Source organism: Coregonus lavaretus (genome assembly GCF_964263955.1).
Source record: "Coregonus lavaretus genome assembly, chromosome: 28".
In the NCBI taxonomy this organism is placed as follows: domain Eukaryota; kingdom Metazoa; phylum Chordata; class Actinopteri; order Salmoniformes; family Salmonidae; genus Coregonus; species Coregonus lavaretus.
In genome coordinates this window covers 40,873,620-40,897,361 of record NC_140015.1, presented here as the reverse complement: position 1 = coordinate 40,897,361, position 23,742 = coordinate 40,873,620, and the positions used below count along the sequence as shown (strand labels likewise).

The 23,742-nt window shown below is 48.3% G+C and overlaps 2 protein-coding genes across 2 annotated transcripts in view; both read left to right on the top strand.

Moving 5' to 3' along the window:
- Positions 1-23,742, top strand: part of LOC311103285 (serine/threonine-protein kinase SMG1-like) — a gene marked incomplete at its 3' end in the record, with an annotated part of 109,363 nt that overhangs the window by 8,803 nt on the left and 76,818 nt on the right. The window contains exons 5-14 of the mRNA XM_084144818.1: positions 1,448-1,506; positions 1,678-1,891; positions 2,065-2,190; positions 3,107-3,179; positions 3,603-3,700; positions 6,422-6,595; positions 8,226-8,447; positions 8,727-8,828; positions 16,254-16,526; positions 17,475-17,605. Of these exons, the coding sequence (XP_084000944.1) occupies positions 1,448-1,506; positions 1,678-1,891; positions 2,065-2,190; positions 3,107-3,179; positions 3,603-3,700; positions 6,422-6,595; positions 8,226-8,447; positions 8,727-8,828; positions 16,254-16,526; positions 17,475-17,605 (1,472 nt within the window). The remainder of the gene's footprint in view (positions 1-1,447; positions 1,507-1,677; positions 1,892-2,064; positions 2,191-3,106; positions 3,180-3,602; positions 3,701-6,421; positions 6,596-8,225; positions 8,448-8,726; positions 8,829-16,253; positions 16,527-17,474; positions 17,606-23,742) is intronic.
- On the top strand, positions 18,654-23,455 carry LOC311103821 (serine/threonine-protein kinase SMG1-like; the record flags this gene model as incomplete). The annotated part of the gene is made up of 9 exons (XM_084145461.1): positions 18,654-18,679; positions 19,394-19,555; positions 19,914-20,032; positions 20,508-20,595; positions 20,706-20,807; positions 20,991-21,131; positions 21,615-21,871; positions 22,478-22,674; positions 23,218-23,455. Coding segments are annotated over 9 exons (1,308 nt in total), but the record flags the coding sequence as incomplete, so codon positions are not given.

The following is a 23,742-nucleotide window of genomic DNA, read 5'->3' as shown; positions in this document are numbered from 1 at the left end:
GGGGTTATATTTACCAGGGCTGTTTTTAGACTGGAGGGGTTATATTTACCAGGGCTGTTTTTAGACTGGAGGGGTTATATTTACCAGGGCTGTTTTTAGACTGGAGGGGTTATATTTACCAGGTGGTGCATCTCCACTGTAGAACTGTGTTCTCTCCCTGTTTGACACTGATTGTGTTCCTCTCACTCTCCCTCCCCCTCTCTCTCCTTACCTCTCGGCTCTCTCTCTCTCCTTACCTCTCGTGCTCTCTCTCACCTCTCTCTCTCTCCTTACCCCTCTCGCTCTCCCACTCCTTACCCCTCTCGTGCTCTCTCTCCTTACCCCTCTCGCTCTCTCTCTCTCCTTACCCCTCTCGTGCTCTCTCTCTCCTTACCCCTCGCGCTCTCTCTCTCCTTACCCCTCTCGCTCTCTCTCTCTCCTTACCCCTCTCGGCCTCTCTCTCTCCTTACCCCTCGCGCTCTCTCTCTCCTTACCCCTCTCGCTCTCTCTCTCTCCTTACCCCTCGCGCTCTCTCTCTCCTTACCCCTCTCGCTCTCTCTCTCTCCTTACCCCTCTCGTGCTCTCTCTCTCCTTACCCCTCTCGCTCTCTCTCTCCTTACCCCTCTCGGCTCTCTCTCGCTCTCCTTACCCCTCTCGCGCTCTCTCTCTCCTTACCCCTCTCGCTCTCTCTCTCCTTACCCCTCTCGCGCTCTCTCTCTCCTTACCCCTCTCGTGCTCTCTCTCTCCTTACCCCTCTCGCGCTCTCTCTCCTTACCCCTCTCGCTCTCTCTCTCCTTACCCCTCTCGCTCTCTCTCTCCTTACCCCTCTCGCTCTCTCTCTCTCCTTACCCCTCTCGCTCTCTCTCTCTCCTTACCCCTCTCGCTCTCTCTCTCTCCTTACCCCTCTCGCTCTCTCTCTCTCCTTACCCCTCTCGCTCTCTCTCTCTCCTTACCCCTCTCGCTCTCTCTCTCTCCTTACCCCCCTCTCGCTCTCTCTCTCTCTCCTTACCCCTCTCGCTCTCTCTCTCTCCTTACCCCTCTCGCTCTCTCTCTCTCCTTACCCCTCTCGCTCTCTCTCTCTCCTTACCCCTCTCGCTCTCTCTCTCTCCTTACCCCTCTCGCTCTCTCTCTCTCCTTACCCCTCTCGCTCTCTCTCTCCTTACCCCTCTCGCTCTCTCTCTCTCCTTACCCCTCTCGGCTCTCTCTCTCTCCTTACCCCTCTCGGCCTCTCTCTCTCCTTACCCCTCTCGGCTCTCTCTCTCTCTCCTTACCCCTCTCGGCTCTCTCTCTCTCCTTACCCCTCTCGGCTCTCTCTCTCTCCTTACCCCTCTCGGCTCTCTCTCTCTCCTTACCCCTCTCGGCTCTCTCTCGCTCTCCTTACCCCTCTCGGCTCTCTCTCTCTCTCCTTACCCCTCTCGGCTCTCTCTCTCTCTCCTTACCCCTCTCGGCTCTCTCCTTCTCCCACCAGGCCCTGGTGAAACAGTTGGATACGATCCTCAGTACCCTGAATGATATTTTGAATGAAAGGTAAGAGGAAGCTCCCAATCAGAGCCAAATAGTCTCCATCTGGATTGGCTCCCTGTTCCCTATAGAGTATGTATATAGATTTAGAGCATTTGGATGTTTCATGATCCTTTTGGCTGTTAAGCTAGTCAGGTTGTGTGTTGGTTTGTACTGACTCTCCTCTCTCCTCTGTAGCAGTAAGCTGCTGTCGGAGCTTCGTCAGGAGGCAGCGGTGTGTCTGGGCCTGCTGTGCACCGCTCTGAGCTATGAAGCAGAGCGCATCTTCAAGTGGATGTTTGTCAAGTTCAGCTCCAGCACCCGGGACGAGGTCAAGCTGCTCTACCTGGTGGCAGCGTACCGAGCCCTGGAGGCAGCTGGAGAGAGGAAGGCCTTCTCACCTGTCATGCAGGTAAGAGGACAGGAGAGGAACCAGGGCCACATTCATAGTGTCTCACAGTAGGAGTGCTGACTTATGATCAGTTTGGCCTTTTAGATCATAATGAATAAGGCCCAGGGTAGATGTTAGGGAAAGTTAAGTTGAGAGAGTGGGTAACTGACTCTGTGGTGTCCATTTTGTGTCAGCTGGTCATGAGTAGCCTGCAGTCCATTTTGGAGAACCTGGACACGCCGGAGCTGCTGTGTCAGAGCGTCCGCTGCATCCTGCAGGTGGCCCGCTGCTACCCACACGTCTTCAGCACCAACTTCAGAGTGAGTGGCCACACACACACACACACACTCTTGCGCCAACTTCAAATTTGAGCGTCTGCTGGTGTTTTCTTTCACTACCTCCATCTCCTACTGCCTGGCTCGCTCCCTCTTTCACTACCTCCATCTCCTACTGCCTGGCCCGCTCCCTCTTTCACTACCTCCATCTCCTACTGCCTGGCCCGCTCCCTCTTTCACTACCTCCATCTCCTACTGCCTGGCCCGCTCCCTCTTTCACTACCTCCATCTCCTACTGCCTGGCCCGCTCCCTCTTTCACTACCTCCATCTCCTACTGCCTGGCCCGCTCCCTCTTTCACTACCTCCATCTCCTACTGCCTGGCTCGCTCCCTCTTTCACTACCTCATCTCCTACTGCCTGGCCCGCTCCCTCTTTCACTACCTCCATCTCCTACTGCCTGGCCCGCTCCCTCTTTCACTACCTCCATCTCCTACTGCCTGGCCCGCTCCCTCTTTCACTACCTCCATCTCCTACTGCCTGGCCCGCTCCCTCTTTCACTACCTCCATCTCCTACTGCCTGGCCCGCTCCCTCTTTCACTACCTCCATCTCCTACTGCCTGGCCCGCTCCCTCTTTCACTACCTCCATCTCCTACTGCCTGGCTCGCTCCCTCTTTCACTACCTCCATCTCCTACTGCCTGGCCCGCTCCCTCTTTCACTACCTCCATCTCCTACTGCCTGGCCCGCTCCCTCTTTCACTACCTCCATCTCCTACTGCCTGGCCCGCTCCCTCTTTCACTACCTCCATCTCCTACTGCCTGGCTCGCTCCCTCTTTCTCTCTCCTACTCTGTCAGTCTCTCTCTCTGTCTCTACTAGCGGGTCTTATAAATGTCCCCCAGAGTGTCTACAGTGAAGTATTTGTGTTGTCTTTTGACCATGCCTGTTGTGTGTGTGTGACAGGATACGGTGGATATCTTGGTGGGCTGGCACATCGACCACACACAGAAACAGTCTCTGACTCAACAGGTCTCAGGTGAGTACACACTCAGGTTTATCCATCTACCTCTTAATATAGAACATAATCACAACTTGGTGGGGATGGAAAGATTGCTGCAGGTCTGTAGTTGACAGTGTATGGTTTACGCCAGGGGTGTCAAGGGGTGGTGTGAGTTAAACTCAATATACTTTGAATTGACTAAAACCAAATGGAAACTGTGTAGAAATGATAATGGACCTATATTCATACAGTTATTGATTGTCCAGCTCACTAAAAATCACTAGACAGTCAAGGAGCATCAAATTCCAAAAACAAATTGACTGCAAGGAAATAAAAAATAATTCAGTGCGGCCCTCCGAACCTCTTTGAAGACCGAATGCGGCCCCCGGGGCAAAATGAGTTTGACACCCCTGGTTTACACAAGTAAAATGTATGCGTGTGAACTCTCTGTGTGTGCAGGCTGGCTGCAGAGCCTGGAGCAGTTCTGGGTAGCAGACCTGACCTTCTCCACCACGCTGCTGGGGCAGTTTCTAGAGGACATGGAGGCCTACGCAGAGGTCAGTAACACCACTACATACACGCTCAGTGGCCAGTTTATTAGGTACACCCATCTAGTACCGGTTCCCCCCAGTTTGCCTCCAGAACAACCTGAATTCTTTGGGGCATGGGAAACGTTGCTCAGTTGGTATCAAGGGACCCTAACGTGTGCCGGGAAAATATTCCCCTCACCATTACACCACCGCCACCAGCCTGTACCGTTGACACCAGGTAGGATGGGTCCATGTACTCATTCTGTTTTAAGCCAAATTCTGACTCTGCCATCAGCATGACGCAACAGGAACCGGGATTTGTCGGACCAGATGTTTTTCCACTCTTCAATTGTCCAGTGTTGGTGATCGCGTGCCCACTGGAGACGCTTCTTCTTGTTTTTAGCTGATAGGAGTGGAACCCGGTGTGGTCATCTGCTGCATTAGCACATCCGTGACAATGACTGACAAGTTTTGAGTTCTGAGATGCCGTTCTGCACACCACTGTTCTACTGCGCCATTATTTGCCTGTCTGTGGGCCGCCTGTCAGCTTGCACGATTCTTGCCATTCTTCTTTAACCTCTCTCATCAACAAGCTTTTTTCGCACCATTGTCGGTAAACCCTAGACACTGTTGTGCGTGAAAGCCCAGGAGGTCGGATGTTTCTGAGATACTGGAACCAGTCCGCCTGGCACCGGCAATCATACCACGCTTAAAGTTGCTTAGGTCACTCGTTTTGCCCATTTTATAACGTTCAATAGAACAATAACTGAATGTCTTGATGCCTGTTTATATAGCAAGCCACGGCCATGCCACTCACTGTCTGTAGGCGCAAACCATTTTCGTGAACAGGGTGGTGTACCTAATAAACTGGCCACTGAGTGTACACTACACTATTACATGGATACCTATGCAAAGGTAATGGTGTTCCCCAGACTATTACAGTAGAACCTCAGAGATACGAACTGACCAGTCAACCAAACTAGCAATTTAAGGCTACAGACAAACGTACAGTGCCTTCAGAAAGTATTCATACCCCCTTGACTTTTTCCACATTTTGTTGTTACAGCCTGAATTCAACATTGATTTTTATCACCCATCTACATACAATAATCCATAATGACAATGTTTTTATAAATTTTAGCAAATTTTATTGAAAATGAAATACAGAAATAACTCATTTACAAAATTATTCACATCCCTGAGTACTTTGTAGAAGCACCTTTGGCGGCGATTATAGCTTTGAGTCATCTGAATCAGTTTTGCAAATCTGGATTTGGGGATTTTCTCCTATTGTTCCTGGTAGATTTTCTCAAGCTCTGTTAAGTTAATGATGAGTGGCGCTGAACAGCAATCTTCAAGTGTTTCCACAGATTTTCAGTGGGATTCAAGTCTGGGCTTTGGCTGGGCCACTGACTTTCACATTCTTGTTCTGAAGCCATTCCAGCATTGCTTTGGCTGTATGCTTTGGGTCATTGTCCTGTTGGAACGTAAATCTTTGCCCCAGTCTAAGGTTGTTTGCATCTGAGGTAGGTTCTCATCAAGGATTTGCCTGTGTTTGGCTTTGTACATTGTTCCCTTACCAGTCTCCCAGTCCCTGCCGCTGAAAAGCTTCCCCATAGCATGATGCTGCCACCACCACGCTTCACAGTAGTGATGGTGTTAGACTGGTGATGAGCACCGCCTGGTTTTCTCCAGACATAGCGCTTTGCATTCAGGCCAAAGAGTTTTTGTCTCATCAGACCACAGAATATTTTGCCTTTGCTCTGTCTCTCACGTGTGCCTTTGTGCGAACTCCAACCGTGCAGTCATGTGCATTTTTCACAGGAGTGTCTTCCGTTTGGCCACTCTCCCATAAAGCCCAGATTGAAGTGCTGTAGAGACTGTTGTCCTTCTGGCAGGTTCTCCCATCACAGCGATGGAACTCTGTAGTTCTGTCAGAATGCTCATTGGGTTCTTGGTCACCTCCCTGACCAAGGTCCTTCTTGCCCAGTTGCTCAGTTTGGTCGGACGGCCAGCTCTAGGCAGTCTGGGTAGTTCCGTTTTCCCCCCATTTTTTCCATTTCCCAATGATTGAGCCACTGTGCTCTTAGAACCTTTCAACACTCTATAAATAGTTTTATACCCTTCCCCAGATATATGCCTCATCACAATTCTATCTCGAAGATCTACGGACAGTTCCCTGGACTTCATGGTATAGTTTCTGCTCTGACATGCACTGTCAACTGTGGGACCAGGTGTGTTTTCTTTCCAAATCATGTCCAAACAATTGAATTGGCCACAGGTGGACTCCAATCAAATTGTAGTGACATCTCAAGGATGATCAAAGGAAATTGGATGCACCTGAGCTCAATTTGGAGTGTCATAGCAAAGGGGTGTGAATACTTATGTAAATGAGATTTCTGTATTTAATTTTCAATACATTTGCAAACGTTTCAAAAAAAAATGTTTTCACTTTCTCATTATGGGGTATTGTGTGTAGATGGGTGGGGGGGGGGGGATATTTAATCCATTTACAATTCAGGCTTTAACACAACAAAATGTAGAAAAAACAAAGGGGTGTGAATACTTTCTGAAGACACTGTATCAAGTTATGGAAAATGTTTATCACTGAGATCCTTTTGTATTACATTAAATATGAAATGCCATGAAGAAATGTATGGACTGTTCTGTCCCATGTTGTCTCCAGGACTTGGGTCACGTGGGTTCTTGAAGAAATGTATGGACTGTTCTGTCCCATGTTGTCTCCAGGACTTGGGTCACGTGGGTTCTGGAGAGGCGGTAGACGAGGACGTCCCTCCCCCCACGGTGTCTCTGCCCAAACTGGCCGCCTTGCTGAGGGTGTTCAGCACCGTGGTGCGCTGCATCGGACAGCGCTTCAACCCCATCAGGGGACCGCCCATCACACAGGCATACGTCTCTGATGTAAGGAAACACACACACACTGAAACACACACACACACACACTGAAACACACACACACACACACTGAAACACACACACACACACTGAAACACACTGAAACACACACACACACACACACACACTGAAACACACACACACACACACACACTGAAACACACACACACTGAAACACACACACACACACACTGAAACACACACACACACACTGAAACACACACACACTGAAACACACACACACACACACTGAAACACACACACACACTGAAACACACACACACACACACTGAAACACACACACACACACTGAAACACACACACACTGAAACACACACACACACACACACTGAAACACACACACACACACTGAAACACACACACACACTGAAACACACACACACACTGAAACACACACACACACTGAAACACACACACACACACACTGAAACACACACACACACACACTGAAACACACACACACACACACACTGAAACACACACACACACACACTGACACACACACACACAGAAACACACACACACTGAAACACACACACACACACACACTGAAACACACACACACACACTGAAACACACATACACACACACTGAAACACACACACACACTGAAACACACACACACACTGAAATACACACACACACACACTGAAACACACACACACACACACACACTGAAACACACACACACACACACACTGAAACACACACACACACACACACACTGAAACACACACACACTGAAACACACACACACACTGAAACACACACACACACACACTGAAACACACACACACACACACACACTGAAACACACACACACACACACACTGAAACACACACACACACACACACACACTGAAACACACACACACTGAAACACACACTGAAACACACACACACACTGAAACACACACTGAAACACACACACACACACTGAAACACACACACACTGAAACACACACACACACACTGAAACACACACACACACACACACACACACACTGAAACACACACTGAAACACACACTGAAACACACACACACTGAAACACACACTGAAACACACACACACACACTGAAACACACACACACACACTGAAACACACACACACACTGAAACACACACACACACACACACACACACACACACTGAAACACACACACACACACACACACACTGAAACACACACACACACTGAAACACACACACACACACTGAAACACACACACACACACTGAAACACACACACACACACTGAAACACACACACACACACTGAAACACACACTGAAACACACACACACACACTGAAACACACACACACACACACACTGAAACACACACTGAAACACACACACACACACACACACACACTGAAACACACACACACACACACACTGAAACACACACACACACACACACTGAAACACACACACACACACACTGAAACACTCTGTAAGGAGAGACACACACACCCATCCGAGGCATTTTACTGATGTAAGGAGAGTGGGTGGGAGAGACCCAGACTCTGGTAATTAACAAGGCATATGTCACAGATATAATTTGTTCCCAACACAACCTTACCTCATCCCCCTCCTTCCTCCCTTACCCCAGGTTCTGAACCGGGTGCTGGCGTGTGTGTCGACGGCCAAGCAGGTGTTGTTCTCTGAGCCGGTTTTGACGGCGGGGAACGAGTGTGTGTGTGTCCTGCTGGTGAGCTTGGAGCCGTCCGCACGGCTGACCGACGCTGTCATCACCTACGGCCTGGACCAGCTGGACGCCTGCCGGGCCTGTGGCCCAGAGTACAGCCTGGCTGTCCTAAGCCTCATCACATTGGTAAGAACCGGTTCTAAAACTGGTTTACATACAGGTTAGAACTAGTTTATGCTGGTTAGAACTGGTTTAAACCTGTTTGGAAGAATGTTCCCTCAAACTGAGCAAATTTCATGTTTTGTGAGCGGAAACTTGAATGTTGCGTCAATGTAGGCCAACATTTTGAGACTTTTTAAAAACATTATGCATTGCATTATAAATGGCTGCCCGAATGCAGAGAACTGGTTGGTCATTCAACGTTTGCCTCTCTGCTTCTAATGGTCTCTTCTCTCTGTGTGGTAGATCGTGGACCAGATCAACACTAAGCTTCCAGCCTGGTTTGTGGAGAAGCTGCTGGCACCGACGTCACAGCTCCTGGAGCTACGCTTCAACAGGGACAGAGAGGTGTGTGTGTTAGGGATGTGACAAATGGAAACATTTTCTTAACGTTTAAATTGCTGTTAAAAAAAAAAAGTCATTTTTCTGTTAAAACGATTTTTAAAAAATGCTTAAAATGTCATGTGTATTCACAATGCAGAATATGGTAATATTGGGTACGACAGTCCTATTGGGTGGGTGCTAGGGGGCAATGAAGTTCCATCTACCACAGTCATAGGCTGAATCTCAAACCCCAACACTTGGCCACTAAGCCCTTTATCGAGTGGCCACTTGCTGTTGCGTTAGATAGTGATCACTTGAGTCCGCAAGTGTTTTGCCAAATGGAGCGTTGAGACGATGCACACTCAATATTCCAACTCCCACTTATCAATATTCTAAATCCAGTCTTGCACATGACTCACTTGCTATGAAACACAGGCACTGGGACAGACTCTGATAGACAGGGAAGAAGTTGTAAAAACTGCCTGCTGCTAGCTAGCTTCACTGACAAACACAGGGATGGAACGTTCGCTAGCTAGCTAAGGATGTTGGGCACTGCACTGATAAACAGCATGTAGCTAGCTAGCTAAGGATGTTGGGCACTGCACTGATAAACAGCATGTAGCTAGCTAGCTAAGGATGTTGGGCACTGCACTGATAAACAGCATGTAGCTAGCTAGCTAAGGATGTTGGGCACTGCACTGATAAACAGCATGTAGCTAGCTAGCTAAGGATGTTGGGCACTGCACTGATAAACAGCATGTAGCTCGTCACTTATTTAGGATAGTTTGACAGCTTGCTGATGAAGTTGTAGACTTGTTTCCAGCAGGCGGTCCGTACTAGACATGTTTCCAGCAGGCGGTCCATACTAGACATGTTTCCAGCAGGCGGTCCGTACTAGACATGTTTCCAGCAGGCGGTCCATACTAGACATGTTTCCAGCAGGCGGTCCGTACTAGACATGTTTCCAGCAGGCGGTCCGTACTAGACATGTTTCCAGCAGGCGGTCCGTACTAGACATGTTTCCAGCAGGCGGTCCATACTAGACATGTTTCCAGCAGGCGGTCCATACTAGACATGTTTCCAGCAGGCGGTCCGTACTAGACATGTTTCCAGCAGGCGGTCCGTACTAGACATGTTTCCAGCAGGCGGTCCATACTAGACATGTTTCCAGCAGGCGGTCCATACTAGACATGTTTCCAGCAGGTGGTCCATACTTAAGTACGTTACTAAAGCACCAATCGCTACATTGTAACGTTGGGTCAGGTAAAAGCGCAGCAGCAGACTCCATTTGTATAAAAAAAATTACAATATTTTAGGGATTTTTTTTTCTTAACTTGCCAGTTTCTTTTTAACGTTTTAAATGTTCGCACCCCTAGTGTGTGTGTGTGTGACCAGGTTTATAGAGGTGTACATTTGTGGGTGCTTGAAACCACCTAATTGAAATGGGAAGAGCGGTGTGTATGCCTCCGATTCAGATTGGGAGAACGTAATGTCAGGTGTGTTTCTGTTAGGGTTAGGGAGAAGGTGTGTTTCTGTTAGGGTTAGGGGGAAGTTGTTTCTGTTAGGGTTAGGGGGAAGTTGTGTTTCTGTTAGGGTTAGGGGGAAGTTGTTTCTGTTAGGGTTATGGGGAAGTTGTGTTTCTGTTAGGGTTAGGTGGAAGTTGTGTTTCTGTTAGGGTTAGGGGGAAGTTGTGTTTCTGTTAGGGTTAGGGGGAAGTTGTGTTTCTGTTAGGGTTAGGGGGAAGTTGTGTTTCTGTTAGGGTTAGGTGGAAGTTGTGTTTCTGTTAGGGTTAGGTGGAAGTTGTGTTTCTGTTAGGGTTAGGGGGAAGTTGTTTCTGTTAGGGTTAGGGGGAAGTTGTGTTTCTGTTAGGGTTAGGGGGAAGTTGTGTTTCTGTTAGGGTTAGGGGGAAGTTGTGTTTCTGTTAGGGTTAGGTGGAAGTTGTGTTTCTGTTAGGGTTAGGGGGAAGTTGTTTCTGTTAGGGTTAGGGGGAAGTTGTGTTTCTGTTAGGGTTAGGGGGAAGTTGTTTCTGTTAGGGTTAGGGGGAAGTTGTGTTTCTGTTAGGGTTATGGGGAAGTTGTGTTTCTGTTAGGGTTAGGGGGAAGTTGTGTTTCTGTTAGGGTTATGGGGAAGTTGTGTTTCTGTTAGGGTTAGGGGGAAGTTGTGTTTCTGTTAGGGTTAGGGGGAAGTTGTGTTTCTGTTAGGGTTAGGGGGAAGTTGTTTCTGTTAGGGTTAGGTGGAAGTTGTGTTTCTGTTAGGGTTAGGGGGAAGTTGTTTCTGTTAGGGTTAGGGGGAAGTTGTGTTTCTGTTAGGGTTATGGGGAAGTTGTGTTTCTGTTAGGGTTAGGGGGAAGTTGTGTTTCTGTTAGGGTTAGGTGGAAGTTGTGTTTCTGTTAGGGTTAGGGGGAAGTTGTTTCTGTTAGGGTTATGGGGAAGTTGTGTTTCTGTTAGGGTTAGGGGGAAGTTGTGTTTCTGTTAGGGTTAGGGGGAAGTTGTGTTTCTGTTAGGGTTAGGGGGAAGTTGTGTTTCTGTTAGGGTTAGGGGGAAGTTGTGTTTCTGTTAGGGTTAGGGGGAAGTTGTGTTTCTGTTAGGGTTAGGGGGAAGTTGTGTTTCTGTTAGGGTTAGGGGGAAGTTGTGTTTCTGTTAGGGTTAGGGGGAAGTTGTTTCTGTTAGGGTTAGGTGGAAGTTGTGTTTCTGTTAGGGTTAGGGGGAAGTTGTTTCTGTTAGGGTTAGGGGGAAGTTGTGTTTCTGTTAGGGTTAGGTGGAAGTTGTGTTTCTGTTAGGGTTAGGGGGAAGTTGTTTCTGTTAGGGTTAGGGGGAAGTTGTGTTTCTGTTAGGGTTAGGGGGAAGTTGTGTTTCTGTTAGGGTTAGGGGGAAGTTGTGTTTCTGTTAGGGTTAGGTGGAAGTTGTGTTTCTGTTAGGTGGAGGTAGGGCTGTTGCGGTGACCGTATTAACGCCACACCGACAGTCATGACCGCAGTAAAACACCACGTGACTGAGTCACGGTTATCTCCTCTTATGTGCTCTGGACATGCTTTGGTAGTGCCCAACTTCCTAACTGCCATCGGGTCCTAATGGCCTCGTCCTCAGGGCTCTGTGGTCCCTCTAACCACTCTGACATCAAGGCAAATGCAATGGAAATCACATCAAACGCTCATCAAAACAGTATCGTGCTTTTTTAAAAACTCAGCTCACTGTGATTGATCCATTTTGAAGAAAGAAGTTCAACAGCAGGTTGAAACTGAGTGGGAAAACATGGTCGTTGTGGATGTTGCTTCAAAGCCTAACACAATGAAATGGACAGCGCTTTCTAAGGTGATGATTAATTCAAACGCATATGCATATTAGAGCTTATGTACAGGTAAAAGTCAGTAAATTAGAATATTTTGAAAAACTTGATTTATTTCAGTAATTGCATTCAAAAGGTGTAACTTGTACATTATATTTATTCATTGCACACAGACTGATGCATTCAAATGTTTATTTCATTTAATTTTGATGATTTGAAGTGGCAACAAATGAAAATCCAAAATTCCGTGTGTCACAAAATTAGAATATTGTGTAAGGGTTACATTTTGAAGACACCTGGTGCCACAAAATAATCAGCTGATTAACTCAAAACACCTGCAAAGGGCTTTAAATGGTCTCTCAGTCCAGTTCTGAAGCCTACACAAACATGGGGAAGACTTCAGATTTGACAGCTGTCCAAAAGGCGACCATCGACACATTGCACAAGGAGGGAAAGACACAAAAGGTTATTGCAGAAGAGGCTGGCTGTTCTCAGAGCTCTGTGTCCAAACACATTAATAGAGAGGCAAAGGGAAGGAAAAACTGTGGTCAGAAAAAGTGTACAAGCGATAGGGATCACCGCGCCCTAGTCAAGATTGTGAAAAAAAACCCATTCAAAAATGTGGGGGAGATTCACAAGGAGTGGACAGCTGCTGGAGTCAGGGCTTCAAGATCCACCACCAAGAGACGCTTGAAAGACATGGGTTTCAACTGCCGCATACCTCGTGTCAAGCCACTGTTGACCAAGAAACAGCGCGAAAAGCGTCTCACCTGGGCTAAGGAAAAAAAGAGCTGGACTGCTGCTGAGTGGTCTAAAGTCATGTTTTCTGACGAAAGCAAATTTTGCATTTCCTTTGGAAATCGAGGTCCCAGAGTCTGGAGGAAGACAGGAGAGGCACAGGATCCACGTTGCCTGAAGTCTAGTGTAAAGTTTCCACCATCAGTGATGGTTTGGGGTGCCATGTCATCTGCTGGTGTCGGTCCACTCTGTTTCCTGAGATCCAGGGTCAACGCAGCCGTCTACCAGCAAGTTTTAGAGCACTTCATGCTTCCTGCTGCTGACCTGCTCTATGGAGATGGAGATTTCAGGTTCCAACAGGACTTGGCGCCTGCACACAGCGCAAAATCTACCCGTGCCTGGTTTACGGACCATGGTATTTCTGTTCTAAATTGGCCAGCCAACTCCCCTGACCTTAGCCCCATAGAAAATCTGTGGGGTATTGTGAAAAGGAAGATGCAGAATGCCAGACCCAACAACGCAGAAGAGTTGAAGGCCACTATCAGAGCAACCTGGGCTCTCATAACACCTGAGCAGTGCCAGAAACTCATCGACTCCATGCCACGCCGCATTAATGCAGTAATTGAGGCAAAAGGAGCTCCAACCAAGTATTGAGTATTGTACATGCTCATATTTTTCATTTTCATACTTTTCAGTTGGCCAACATTTCTAAAAAATCCCTTTTTTGTATTAGCCTTAAGTAATATTCTAATTTTGTGACACACGGAATTTTGGATTTTCATTTGTTGCCACTTCAAATCATCAAAATTAAATGAAATAAACATTTGAATGCATCAGTCTGTGTGCAATGAATAAATATAATGTACAAGTTACACCTTTTGAATGCAATTACTGAAATAAATCAAGTTTTTCAAAATATTCTAATTTACTGACTTTTACCTGTATGTGTTTCAATAGTCTGTAGTCGCATCGTGCAGCCCGTATGTGTTTTGAAAACATTCTAATGTTTGTATCATTCACAACTAAAGTTGCCAAATAACTCTAAATGTAGGATATTATAGTCCCTGTTTCAAATGATCACTTTTACGCTCAACATGGCCACTTCATATGAGCACTCGCTCTGGAATGTGAAAAATATCCTTTCTATTTTATTCAACCAAGTTCAGTTATATTCTTCTAACTATGAAATCATATAATATAAAATAATGGCATGGGATTTATAGGCCTATCTTGTCTGCTTAATGAACAAGCCTATGGCACGGAGCATAGAGAGAACACTCATATTCTGTTCTTCAGAAATACATTTTCTTTAGACCCGCCTAAAATAAATAATTTTATTGTGATGGTTATTATTAAATTGATTTTATTAAACTTTTTAAAATATAGATGTTCCAAAGGTGCGCATCAGCGGCTTGTATGCAGCTGACATTTCATGACCGCCACAGCCTGTGGTGGAAGGTGTGTCTCTGTCTGTTAGGTGGAAGGTGTGTCTCTGTCTGTTAGGGTTAGGTGGAAGGTGTTTCTGTCTGTTAGGGTTAGGTGGAAGGTGTGTCTCTGTCTGTTAGGGTTAGGTGGAAGGTGTGTCTCTGTCTGTTAGGGTTAGGTGGAAGGTGTGTCTCTGTCTGTTAGGGTTAGGTGGAAGGTGTTTCTGTCTGTTAGGTGGAAGGTGTGTCTCTGTCTGTTAGGGTTAGGTGGAAGGTGTTTCTGTCTGTTAGGGTTAGGTGGAAGGTGTGTCTCTGTCTGTTAGGGTTAGGTGGAAGGTGTGTCTCTGTCTGTTAGGGTTAGGTGGAAGGTGTTTCTGTCTGTTAGGTGGAAGGTGTGTCTCTGTCTGTTAGGGTTAGGTGGAAGGTGTTTCTGTCTGTTAGGGTTAGGTGGAAGGTGTGTCTCTGTCTGTTAGGGTTAGGTGGAAGGTGTGTCTCTGTCTGTTAGGGTTAGGTGGAAGGTGTGTCTCTGTCTGTTAGGGTTAGGTGGAAGGTGTGTCTCTGTCTGTTAGGGTTAGGTGGAAGGTGTGTCTCTGTCTGTTAGGGTTAGGTGGAAGGTGTTTCTGTCTGTTAGGGTTAGGTGGAAGGTGTTTCTGTCTGTTAGGGTTAGGTGGAAGGTGTTTCTGTCTGTTAGGGTTAGGTGGAAGGTGTGTCTCTGTCTGTTAGGGTTAGGTGGAAGGTGTGTCTCTGTCTGTTAGGGTTAGGTGGAAGGTGTGTTTCTGTCTGTTAGGGTTAGGTGGAAGGTGTGTCTCTGTCTGTTAGGGTTAGGTGGAAGGTGTGTCTCTGTCTGTTAGGGTTAGGTGGAAGGTGTGTCTCTGTCTGTTAGGGTTAGGTGGAAGGTGTGTCTCTGTCTGTTAGGGTTAGGTGGAAGGTGTGTCTCTGTCTGTTAGGGTTAGGTGGAAGGTGTGTCTCTGTCTGTTAGGGTTAGGTGGAAGGTGTTTCTGTCTGTTAGGGTTAGGTGGAAGGTGTTTCTGTCTGTTAGGGTTAGGTGGAAGGTGTTTCTGTCTGTTAGGGTTAGGTGGAAGGTGTGTCTCTGTCTGTTAGGGTTAGGTGGAAGGTGTGTCTCTGTCTGTTAGGGTTAGGTGGAAGGTGTGTCTCTGTCTGTTAGGTGGAAGGTGTGTTTCTGTCTGTTAGGGTTAGGTGGAAGGTGTGTCTCTGTCTGTTAGGGTTAGGTGGAAGGTGTGTCTCTGTCTGTTAGGGTTAGGTGGAAGGTGTTTCTGTCTGTTAGGGTTAGGTGGAAGGTGTGTCTCTGTCTGTTAGGGTTAGGTGGAAGGTGTTTCTGTCTGTTAGGGTTAGGTGGAAGGTGTTTCTGTCTGTTAGGGTTAGGTGGAAGGTGTGTCTCTGTCTGTTAGGTGGAAGGTGTGTCTCTGTCTGTTAGGGTTAGGTGGAAGGTGTGTCTCTGTCTGTTAGGGTTAGGTGGAAGGTGTGTCTCTGTCTGTTAGGGTTAGGTGGAAGGTGTGTCTCTGTCTGTTAGGGTTAGGTGGAAGGTGTGTCTCTGTCTGTTAGGGTTAGGTGGAAGGTGTGTCTCTGTCTGTTAGGGTTAGGTGGAAGGTGTGTGTCTGTCTGTTAGGGTTAGGTGGAAGGTGTGTCTCTGTCTGTTAGGGTTAGGTGGAAGGTGTGTCTCTGTCTGTTAGGGTTAGGTGGAAGGTGTGTCTCTGTCTGTTAGGGTTAGGTGGAAGGTGTTTGTCTGTTAGGGTTAGGTGGAAGGTGTGTCTGAGGGTTAGGTGGAAGGTGTTTTTCTGTGTGTTTGCGGCTTTCTATAACCATGTTAGTATGACAATTCTATTGAAAACAAAACCGATCAGAAAGGTTGAATGGAAACTGTTAAGACATGTTTTTACTGGGTGTGTCCGGCCGTCTCTGTGTGTGTCTGTCTTTCTCTGTGGTCTGTATCCATGTGTCTTCACTGATCCCCTCTGCTCTCTGTCTCTCTCTTTCTCTCCAGGTGATGTCAGCAGCCCTGGGTGTGTACCAGTCCGTTTTGAGCCTAAAGAACATTCCCATTCTGGAAGCAGCTTATAAACTGGTTCTGGGAGAGATGGCCTGTGCCCTGTCCAGTCTGCTGGCCCCCCTGGACCTCCCCCCAACCCCCTTCCCCGGCATCCAGCACCCTGTCTTCGCCCCCCTCACCCTCACCCCTGAGAGGGCAGAGTTCACCCTCATCTTCAACCTGTCAGCCCTCACCACCATCGGCAACACCAAGAACTCACTCATAGGGGTATGTTACGTAACACACCCACTGCACCACCATCAGCAACACCAAGTAACATGACTGAACTGGACCTTAAAATGTACCTCTGCTCTGCCCCTCTCTCTGTCTCTGTCTCGCTCTCGCTCTTTCTCTCTCTGTCGCTCTCGCTCTTTCTCTCTCTGTCGCTCTCGCTCTTTCTCTCTCTGTCTCGCTCTCGCTCTTTCTCTCTCTGTCGCTCTCGCTCTTTCTCTCTCTGTCGCTCTCGCTCTTTCTCTCTCTGTCGTTCTCGCTCTTTCTCTCTCTGTCGTTCTCGCTCTTTCTCTCTCTGTCGCTCTCGCTCTTTCTCTCTCTGTCGCTCTCGCTCTTTCTCTCTCTGTCGCTCTCGCTCTCTCTCTCTCTGTCGCTCTCTCTCTGTCGCTCTCGCTCTTTCTCTCTCTGTCGCTCTTTCTCTCTCTGTCGCTCTTTCTCTCTCTGTCGCTCTCGCTCTTTCTCTCTCTGTCGCTCTCTCTCTCTCTGTCGCTCTCGCTCTTTCTCTCTCTGTCGCTCTTTCTCTCTCTGTCGCTCTTTCTCTCTCTGTCGCTCTCGCTCTTTCTCTCTGTCGCTCTCGCTCTTTCTCTCTCTGTCGCTCTCGCTCTTTCGCTCTTTCTCTCTCTGTCGCTCTCGCTCTTTCTCTCTCTGTCGCTCTCGCTCTTTCTCTCTCTGTCGCTCTCGCTCTTTCTCTCTCTGTCGCTCTCGCTCTTTCTCTCTCTGTCGCTCTCGCTCTTTCGCTCTTTCTCTCTCTGTCGCTCTCGCTCTTTCTCTCTCTGTCGCTCTCGCTCTTTCTCTCTCTGTCGCTCTCGCTCTTTCTCTCTCTGTCGCTCTCGCTCTTTCTCTCTCTGTCGCTCTTTCTCTGTCTCTCGCTCTCTGTCTCTCGCTCTCTGTCTCTCGCTCGCTCTCTGTCGCTCTCTGTCTCTCTCTCTGTCTCTCTCTCTGTAGATGTGGGCTCTGTCTCCGACGGTGTTTGCGTTGTTGAGTCAGAACCTGATGTTGGTCCACTCTGACCTGGCCGTCTACCACCCTGCCGTACAATACACTGTGTTATACACCCTATACTCACACTGTACCAGGTAACTAACACACACTACCACCCTGCCGTACAATACACTGTGTTATACACCCTATACTCACACTGTACCAGGTAACTACCACCCTGCTGTACAATACACTGTTATATACCCTATACTCACACTGTACCAGGTAACTAACACACACTACCACCCTGCCGTACAATACACTGTTATATACCCTATACTCACACTGTACCAGGTAACTAACACGCACTACCACCCTGCTGTACAATACACTGTTATATACCCTATACTCACACTGTACCAGGTAACTAACACACACTACCACCCTGCCGTACAATACACTGTTATATACCCTATACTCACACTGTACCAGGTAACTACCACCCTGCTGTACAATACACTGTTATATACCCTATACTCACACTGTACCAGGTAACTAACACGCACTACCACCCTGCTGTACAATACACTGTTATATACCCTATACTCACACTGTACCAGGTAACTAACACACTACCACCCTGCCGTACAATACACTGTTATATACCCTATACTCACACTGTACCAGGTAACTACCACCCTGCTGTACAATACACTGTTATATACCCTATACTCACACTGTACCAGGTAACTAACACGCACTACCACCCTGCCGTACAATACACTGTTATATACCCTATACTCACACTGTACCAGGTAACTAACACACACTACCACCCTGCCGTACAATACACTGTTATATACCCTATACTCACACTGTACCAGGTAACTAACACACACTACCACCCTGCCGTACAATACACTGTTATATACCCTATACTCACACTGTACCAGGTAACTAACACACACTACCACCCTGCCGTACAATACACTGTTATATACCCTATACTCACACTGTACCAGGTAACTAACACACACTACCACCCTGCCGTACAATACACTGTTATATACCCTATACTCACACTGTACCAGGTAACTAACACACACTACCACCCTGCTGTACAATACACTGTTATATACCCTATACTCACACTGTACCAGGTAACTACCACACACTACCACCCTGCCGTACAATACACTGTTATATACCCTATACTCACACTGTACCAGGTAACTAACACATGTTAATACAACTTTGATCCTTCCTTTTTTTTAAACGTAGTTCACCACATTCTAATTTGTATTTTCTTTCAATCCTCTCTCTCGCTGTCTCTCTCTCTCTCTCTCGCTGTCTCTCTCTCTCTCTCTCGCTGTCTCTCTCCCTCTCTCGCTGTCTCTCTCCCTCTCTCGCTGTCTCTCTCCCTCTCTCGCTGTCTCTCTCCCTCTCTCGCTGTCTCTCTCCCTCTCTCGCTGTCTCTCTCCCTCTCTCGCTGTCTCTCTCCCTCTCTCGCTGTCTCTCTCCCTCTCTCGCTGTCTCTCTCCCTCTCTCGCTGTCTCTCTCCCTCTCTCGCTGTCTCTCCCTCTCTCGCTGTCTCTCTCCCTCTCTCGCTGTCTCTCTCGCTGTCTCTCTCCGTCTCTCTCGCTGTCTCTCTCCGTCTCTCTCGCTGTCTCTCTCGCTGTCTCGCTGTCTCTCTCCCTCTCTCGCTGTCTCCCTCTCTCGCTGTCTCCCTCTCTCGCTGTCTCCCTCTCTCGCTGTCTCCCTCTCTCGCTGTCTCGCTCTCCCTCTCCCTCTCTCGCTGTCTCCCTCTCTCTCTCTCTCGCTGTCTCTCTCTCTCTCGCTGTCTCTCTCTCTCTCGCTGTCTCTCTCTCCCCCTCGCTGTCTCGCTGTCTCTGTCTCGCTCTCTCTCTCCCCCCTCTCTCTCTCTCCCTCCCTCTGTTCTTCAGACATGACCACTTCATCTCGTCCAGCCTGTCCTCCTCCTCCCCCTCTCTCTTTGACGGCGCGGTCATCAGCACAGTAACCACGGCAACCAGGAAACACTTCAGCACTCTGCTGTCCCTGCTGGGGACCCTGCTGAGGAAGGAGCACCTCTACACTGAGGCCAGGTGCACACACTATACATTACACACACACACACACACACACACACACACTATACATTACATTACACACACACTATACATTACACACACATACACACACACACACACACACACTATACATTACACACACACACACACACACACACACACACACTATACATTACACACACACACACTATACATTACACACACTATACATTACACACACTATACATTACACACACATACATACACACTATACATTACACACACATACACACTATACATTACACACACACACACACACACTATACATTACACACACACAGGTGTAGTTGAACGATAACCTAACCTAGTTCGTGTGTGTGTCTGCTACAAACAGGAAGCTGTTGTTGACGTGGTCTCTGGAGATGTGTCTGATGATGAAGAAGTGTGATACCTACACCCCTCTCTTCTCCCTGCCCTCCTTCCACAAGTTCTGCAAGGGTCTGCTCCACAACGGTAACTACTGTTTAACTATAGAAAGGGTCTGCTCCACAACGGTAACTACTGTTTAACTATAGAAAGGGTCTGCTCCACAACGGTAAATACTGTTTAACTATAGAAAGGGTCCTGCTCCACAACGGTAAATACTGTTTAACTATAGAAAGGGTCTGCTCCACAACGGTAAATACTGTTTAACTATAGAAAGGGTCTGCTCCACAACGGTAAATACTGTTTAACTATAGAAAGGGTCCTGCTCCACAACGGTAAATACTGTTTAACTATAGAAAGGGTCTGCTCCACAACGGTAAATACTGTTTAACTATAGAAAGGGTTGCTAAATTCTGATTGATTCTGGGGAATCTTCCAACCAGGATTTTCGGGAAAACCGGTTTTCGTTTTTCCTGATTCCTGCTGTGTGTGTGTGTGTGTATTCCTGCTGTGTGTGTGTAATCCTGCTGTGTGTGTGTGTGTGTTCTCTGTCGGTCTGCAGCCCTGAATGAGGACCCAGTCATCTGCCTCCAGACCTGCAACAGCCTACAAGTCCTCTCCTCCTCACTCAACACAGAGCTGCTGCAGAGGTAACACACACCTGCAACACACACACACACCTCCACCTCAAAACAACCCCTTAAACAGAAAAGCAGAAACCCAAACGGGTGTCATGTTGTCTCTGTCCTGTGCCTCCCAGGTGTGTGGATGTGTGTCGTGTCCAGCTGGTGCACTCTGCGGTGAGGGTGAGGCAGGCGTACGGCAAGCTGCTGAGGACAATCCCTCTGGACGTGACGCTCAGGTCAGCACACAACACACCGAACACCCTCCTCTTTCCTCAGTGACTGACTGGGACTCCTCCAAGGCCAGGACTCTATCAGTGACTGACTGGGACTCCACTAAGGCCAGGACTCTATCAGTGACTGACTGGGACTCCACTAAGGCCAGGACTCTATCAGTAACCTTAATGTCTGTGTCCCTACAGTAACCACAGCCACCCAGAGATAGAGGAGATCTCCCTGGTGGTCCGTCGCCACATGAACCACCCCCCCAGCAGCACCTTTCACCCCCAGGACTTCAGTGACCTCATCAGCTTCATCCTGTATGGCAGCCTGCATCGTGGAGGGTATGCTCCCTGGCTCTGGGGGGGGGGGGTTGGGTGGGGGGCTGACCTGTGTGTCATCTGCTAACGTGGGTCCCGTGCGGCTCAGTTGGTAGAGCGTGGTGCTTGCAACGGCAGGGTTGTGGGTTGGGTTCGATTCCCACGGGTTACCAGTATGGGGGGGGGAGTATGAAAATGTATTTGGGCACTACTGTAAGTCACTCAGGATAAGAGCGTCTGCTGAATGACAATGTAAATGTGTCATCTGCTAACGTGTGTTGATATCTGTTAACCTGTGTGTGTCTGTGTGTTTATCTGTTAACCTGTGTGTGTTTATCTGTTAACCTGTGTGTGTTTATCTGTTAACCTGTGTGTGTTTATCTGTTAACCTGTGTGTGTGTTTATCTGTTAACCTGTGTGTGTGTGTGTGTGTTAACCTGTGTGTGTTTATCTGTTAACCTGTGTGTGTGTTTATCTGTTAACCTGTGTGTGTGTCTCTCCCTACAGTAAAGAGCCGTGGCTGGAGCGTCTGTACCACAGCTGTCAGCGTCTGGAGAAGCGTGAGGGTGGTGGTGGCTCATCAGGTGGTGAAGGGGGGGTGTGTGGCTCCGGCCCGGGTGGGAGTGCGTGTGTACCACGGGGTCTGCTGAAGACTGAGGCGGTGCTGTGGCAGTGGGCGGTGTGGGAGGCAGCTCAGTTCACCGTGTTGTCTAAACTCCGCACCCCGCTGGGACGGGCACAGGACACCTTCCAGACCATAGAGGGTAAGGGCTGTTACGCAGGCACCAAAACACACGTTTACTCACTAAAACTCACAAAAACACTCAGTCCAGGGTTTTCCCCATTATGTTTTTTAACATGGTGTTGCTGATAAGGTGGGGGAGGCCTGGAGTGGGGTTATTTTTTGCGTTTCTAAACCCCTGTAACTGAACCCCTGTAACTGCCATTTCCTGCAATTTAGTGTCTTAAACCAGGGGTGTCAAACTAATTTTGCCCCGTGGGCCGCATTCAGTATTCAGCAAGGTCCGCAGGGCTGCTCTGAAAATGGGTTATATTTCCTTTTTCAATGCTCCCTGACTGTCTAGCTTTCGTGTCGGTGATCAGTCTATTAGCGAGCTGGACAGTCAGGAAGCTGTATGAATATAGGTCCATTATCATTTCTACACAGTTTCCATTTGGTGGTAGTAATTTTAATGTATATTAAGCGTCCCCCCCACAATAACTCAAACACTACTATCGCCTATCCAAGCCAATCCAAGCCTATACACATTTTGGATGTACATGTTGCCTCTTTCAAGAACATATTCTTTGCTCTCTCCTCCCTCCCTCCCTCTCCCCTCCCTCCCTCCCTCCCTCCCTCCCTCTCTCAGGTATGATCCGCAGCCTGGCGGCCCACAGTATGAACACGGAACAGGAGCTTAGCCAATGGAGCGCGGGCGACACGGACGACGGTCACCATAGCAACCAGCTGCGTCTGGCGCTGCTCTTGCAGTTCCTGGAAAACCTGGAGAAACTGATGTACAACGCCTACGAGGGCTGTGCCAACGCTCTGACCGCACCGCCCAAGGTGCACACACACGCAATAGCATCTGATAAATATGTGGCGGCAGGTAGCTTAGTGGTTAAGAGCGTTGTGCCAGTGACCGAAAGGTCGCTGGTTCTAATCCCCGAGCCAACTAGGTGAAAAATCTGTCGACGTGCCCTTGAGCAAGGCACTTAACCCTAATTGCTCCTGTAAGTCGCTCTGGATAAGAGCGTCTGCTAAATGACACAAAAAAAAAAGTATTTTTTTTTTTATTTTGACACCCACACCTACACCTGGAGAAACTGATGTACAACTCTTACGAGGGCTGTGCCAACTGACTGACCACACCGCCCAAGACACACACACAGCCCCAAGTACCCCCCCCCAGCTCCTTATGTTAACTATCTCTCTCTCTTTCCCTCCCCCTCTTCTCTCTCTCTCTCTCTCTCTCTCTTTCCCTCCCCCTCTTCTCTCTCTCTCTCTCTCTCTCTCTCTCTCTCTTTCCCTCCCCCTCTTCTCTCTCTCTCTTTCCCTCCCCCTCTTCTCTCTCTCTCTCTCTCTCTCTCTCCCTCCCTCCGTATCCAGGGTATCAGAACATTCTTCTATACCAACCGTCAGACCTGCCAGGATTGGCTGACTCGTATCCGCCTGGCCCTGATGAGGGTGGGGCTTCTGTCCGGCCAACCAGCAGTCACCGTCCGCCACGGCTTCGACCTGCTCACTGAGATCAAGAACAGCAGCACTCCGGTAACAGGAGGAAGAACACACAGTCCTAATCCCAATATAGTGCACTACCTTTGACCAGAGCCCAGACCAGACCATACAGAGAAACACACTCAGCATCACCCGGTTCAACAGTCGTTTTCAACCCATGACCCCTTTACCTGAAGTTGCTAAATACATCACCTGTAACTGACCCCCCCCCCCATGTCTCCTCTCTGTAGGGTCCAGATCTCTTCTGGTCACCTGTAACTGACCCCCCATGTCTCCTCTCTGTAGGGTCCAGATCTCTTCTGGTCACCTGTAACTGACCCCCCATGTCTCCTCTCTGTAGCGTCCAGATCTCTTCTGGTCACCTGTAACTGACCCCCCCATGTCTCCTCTCTGTAG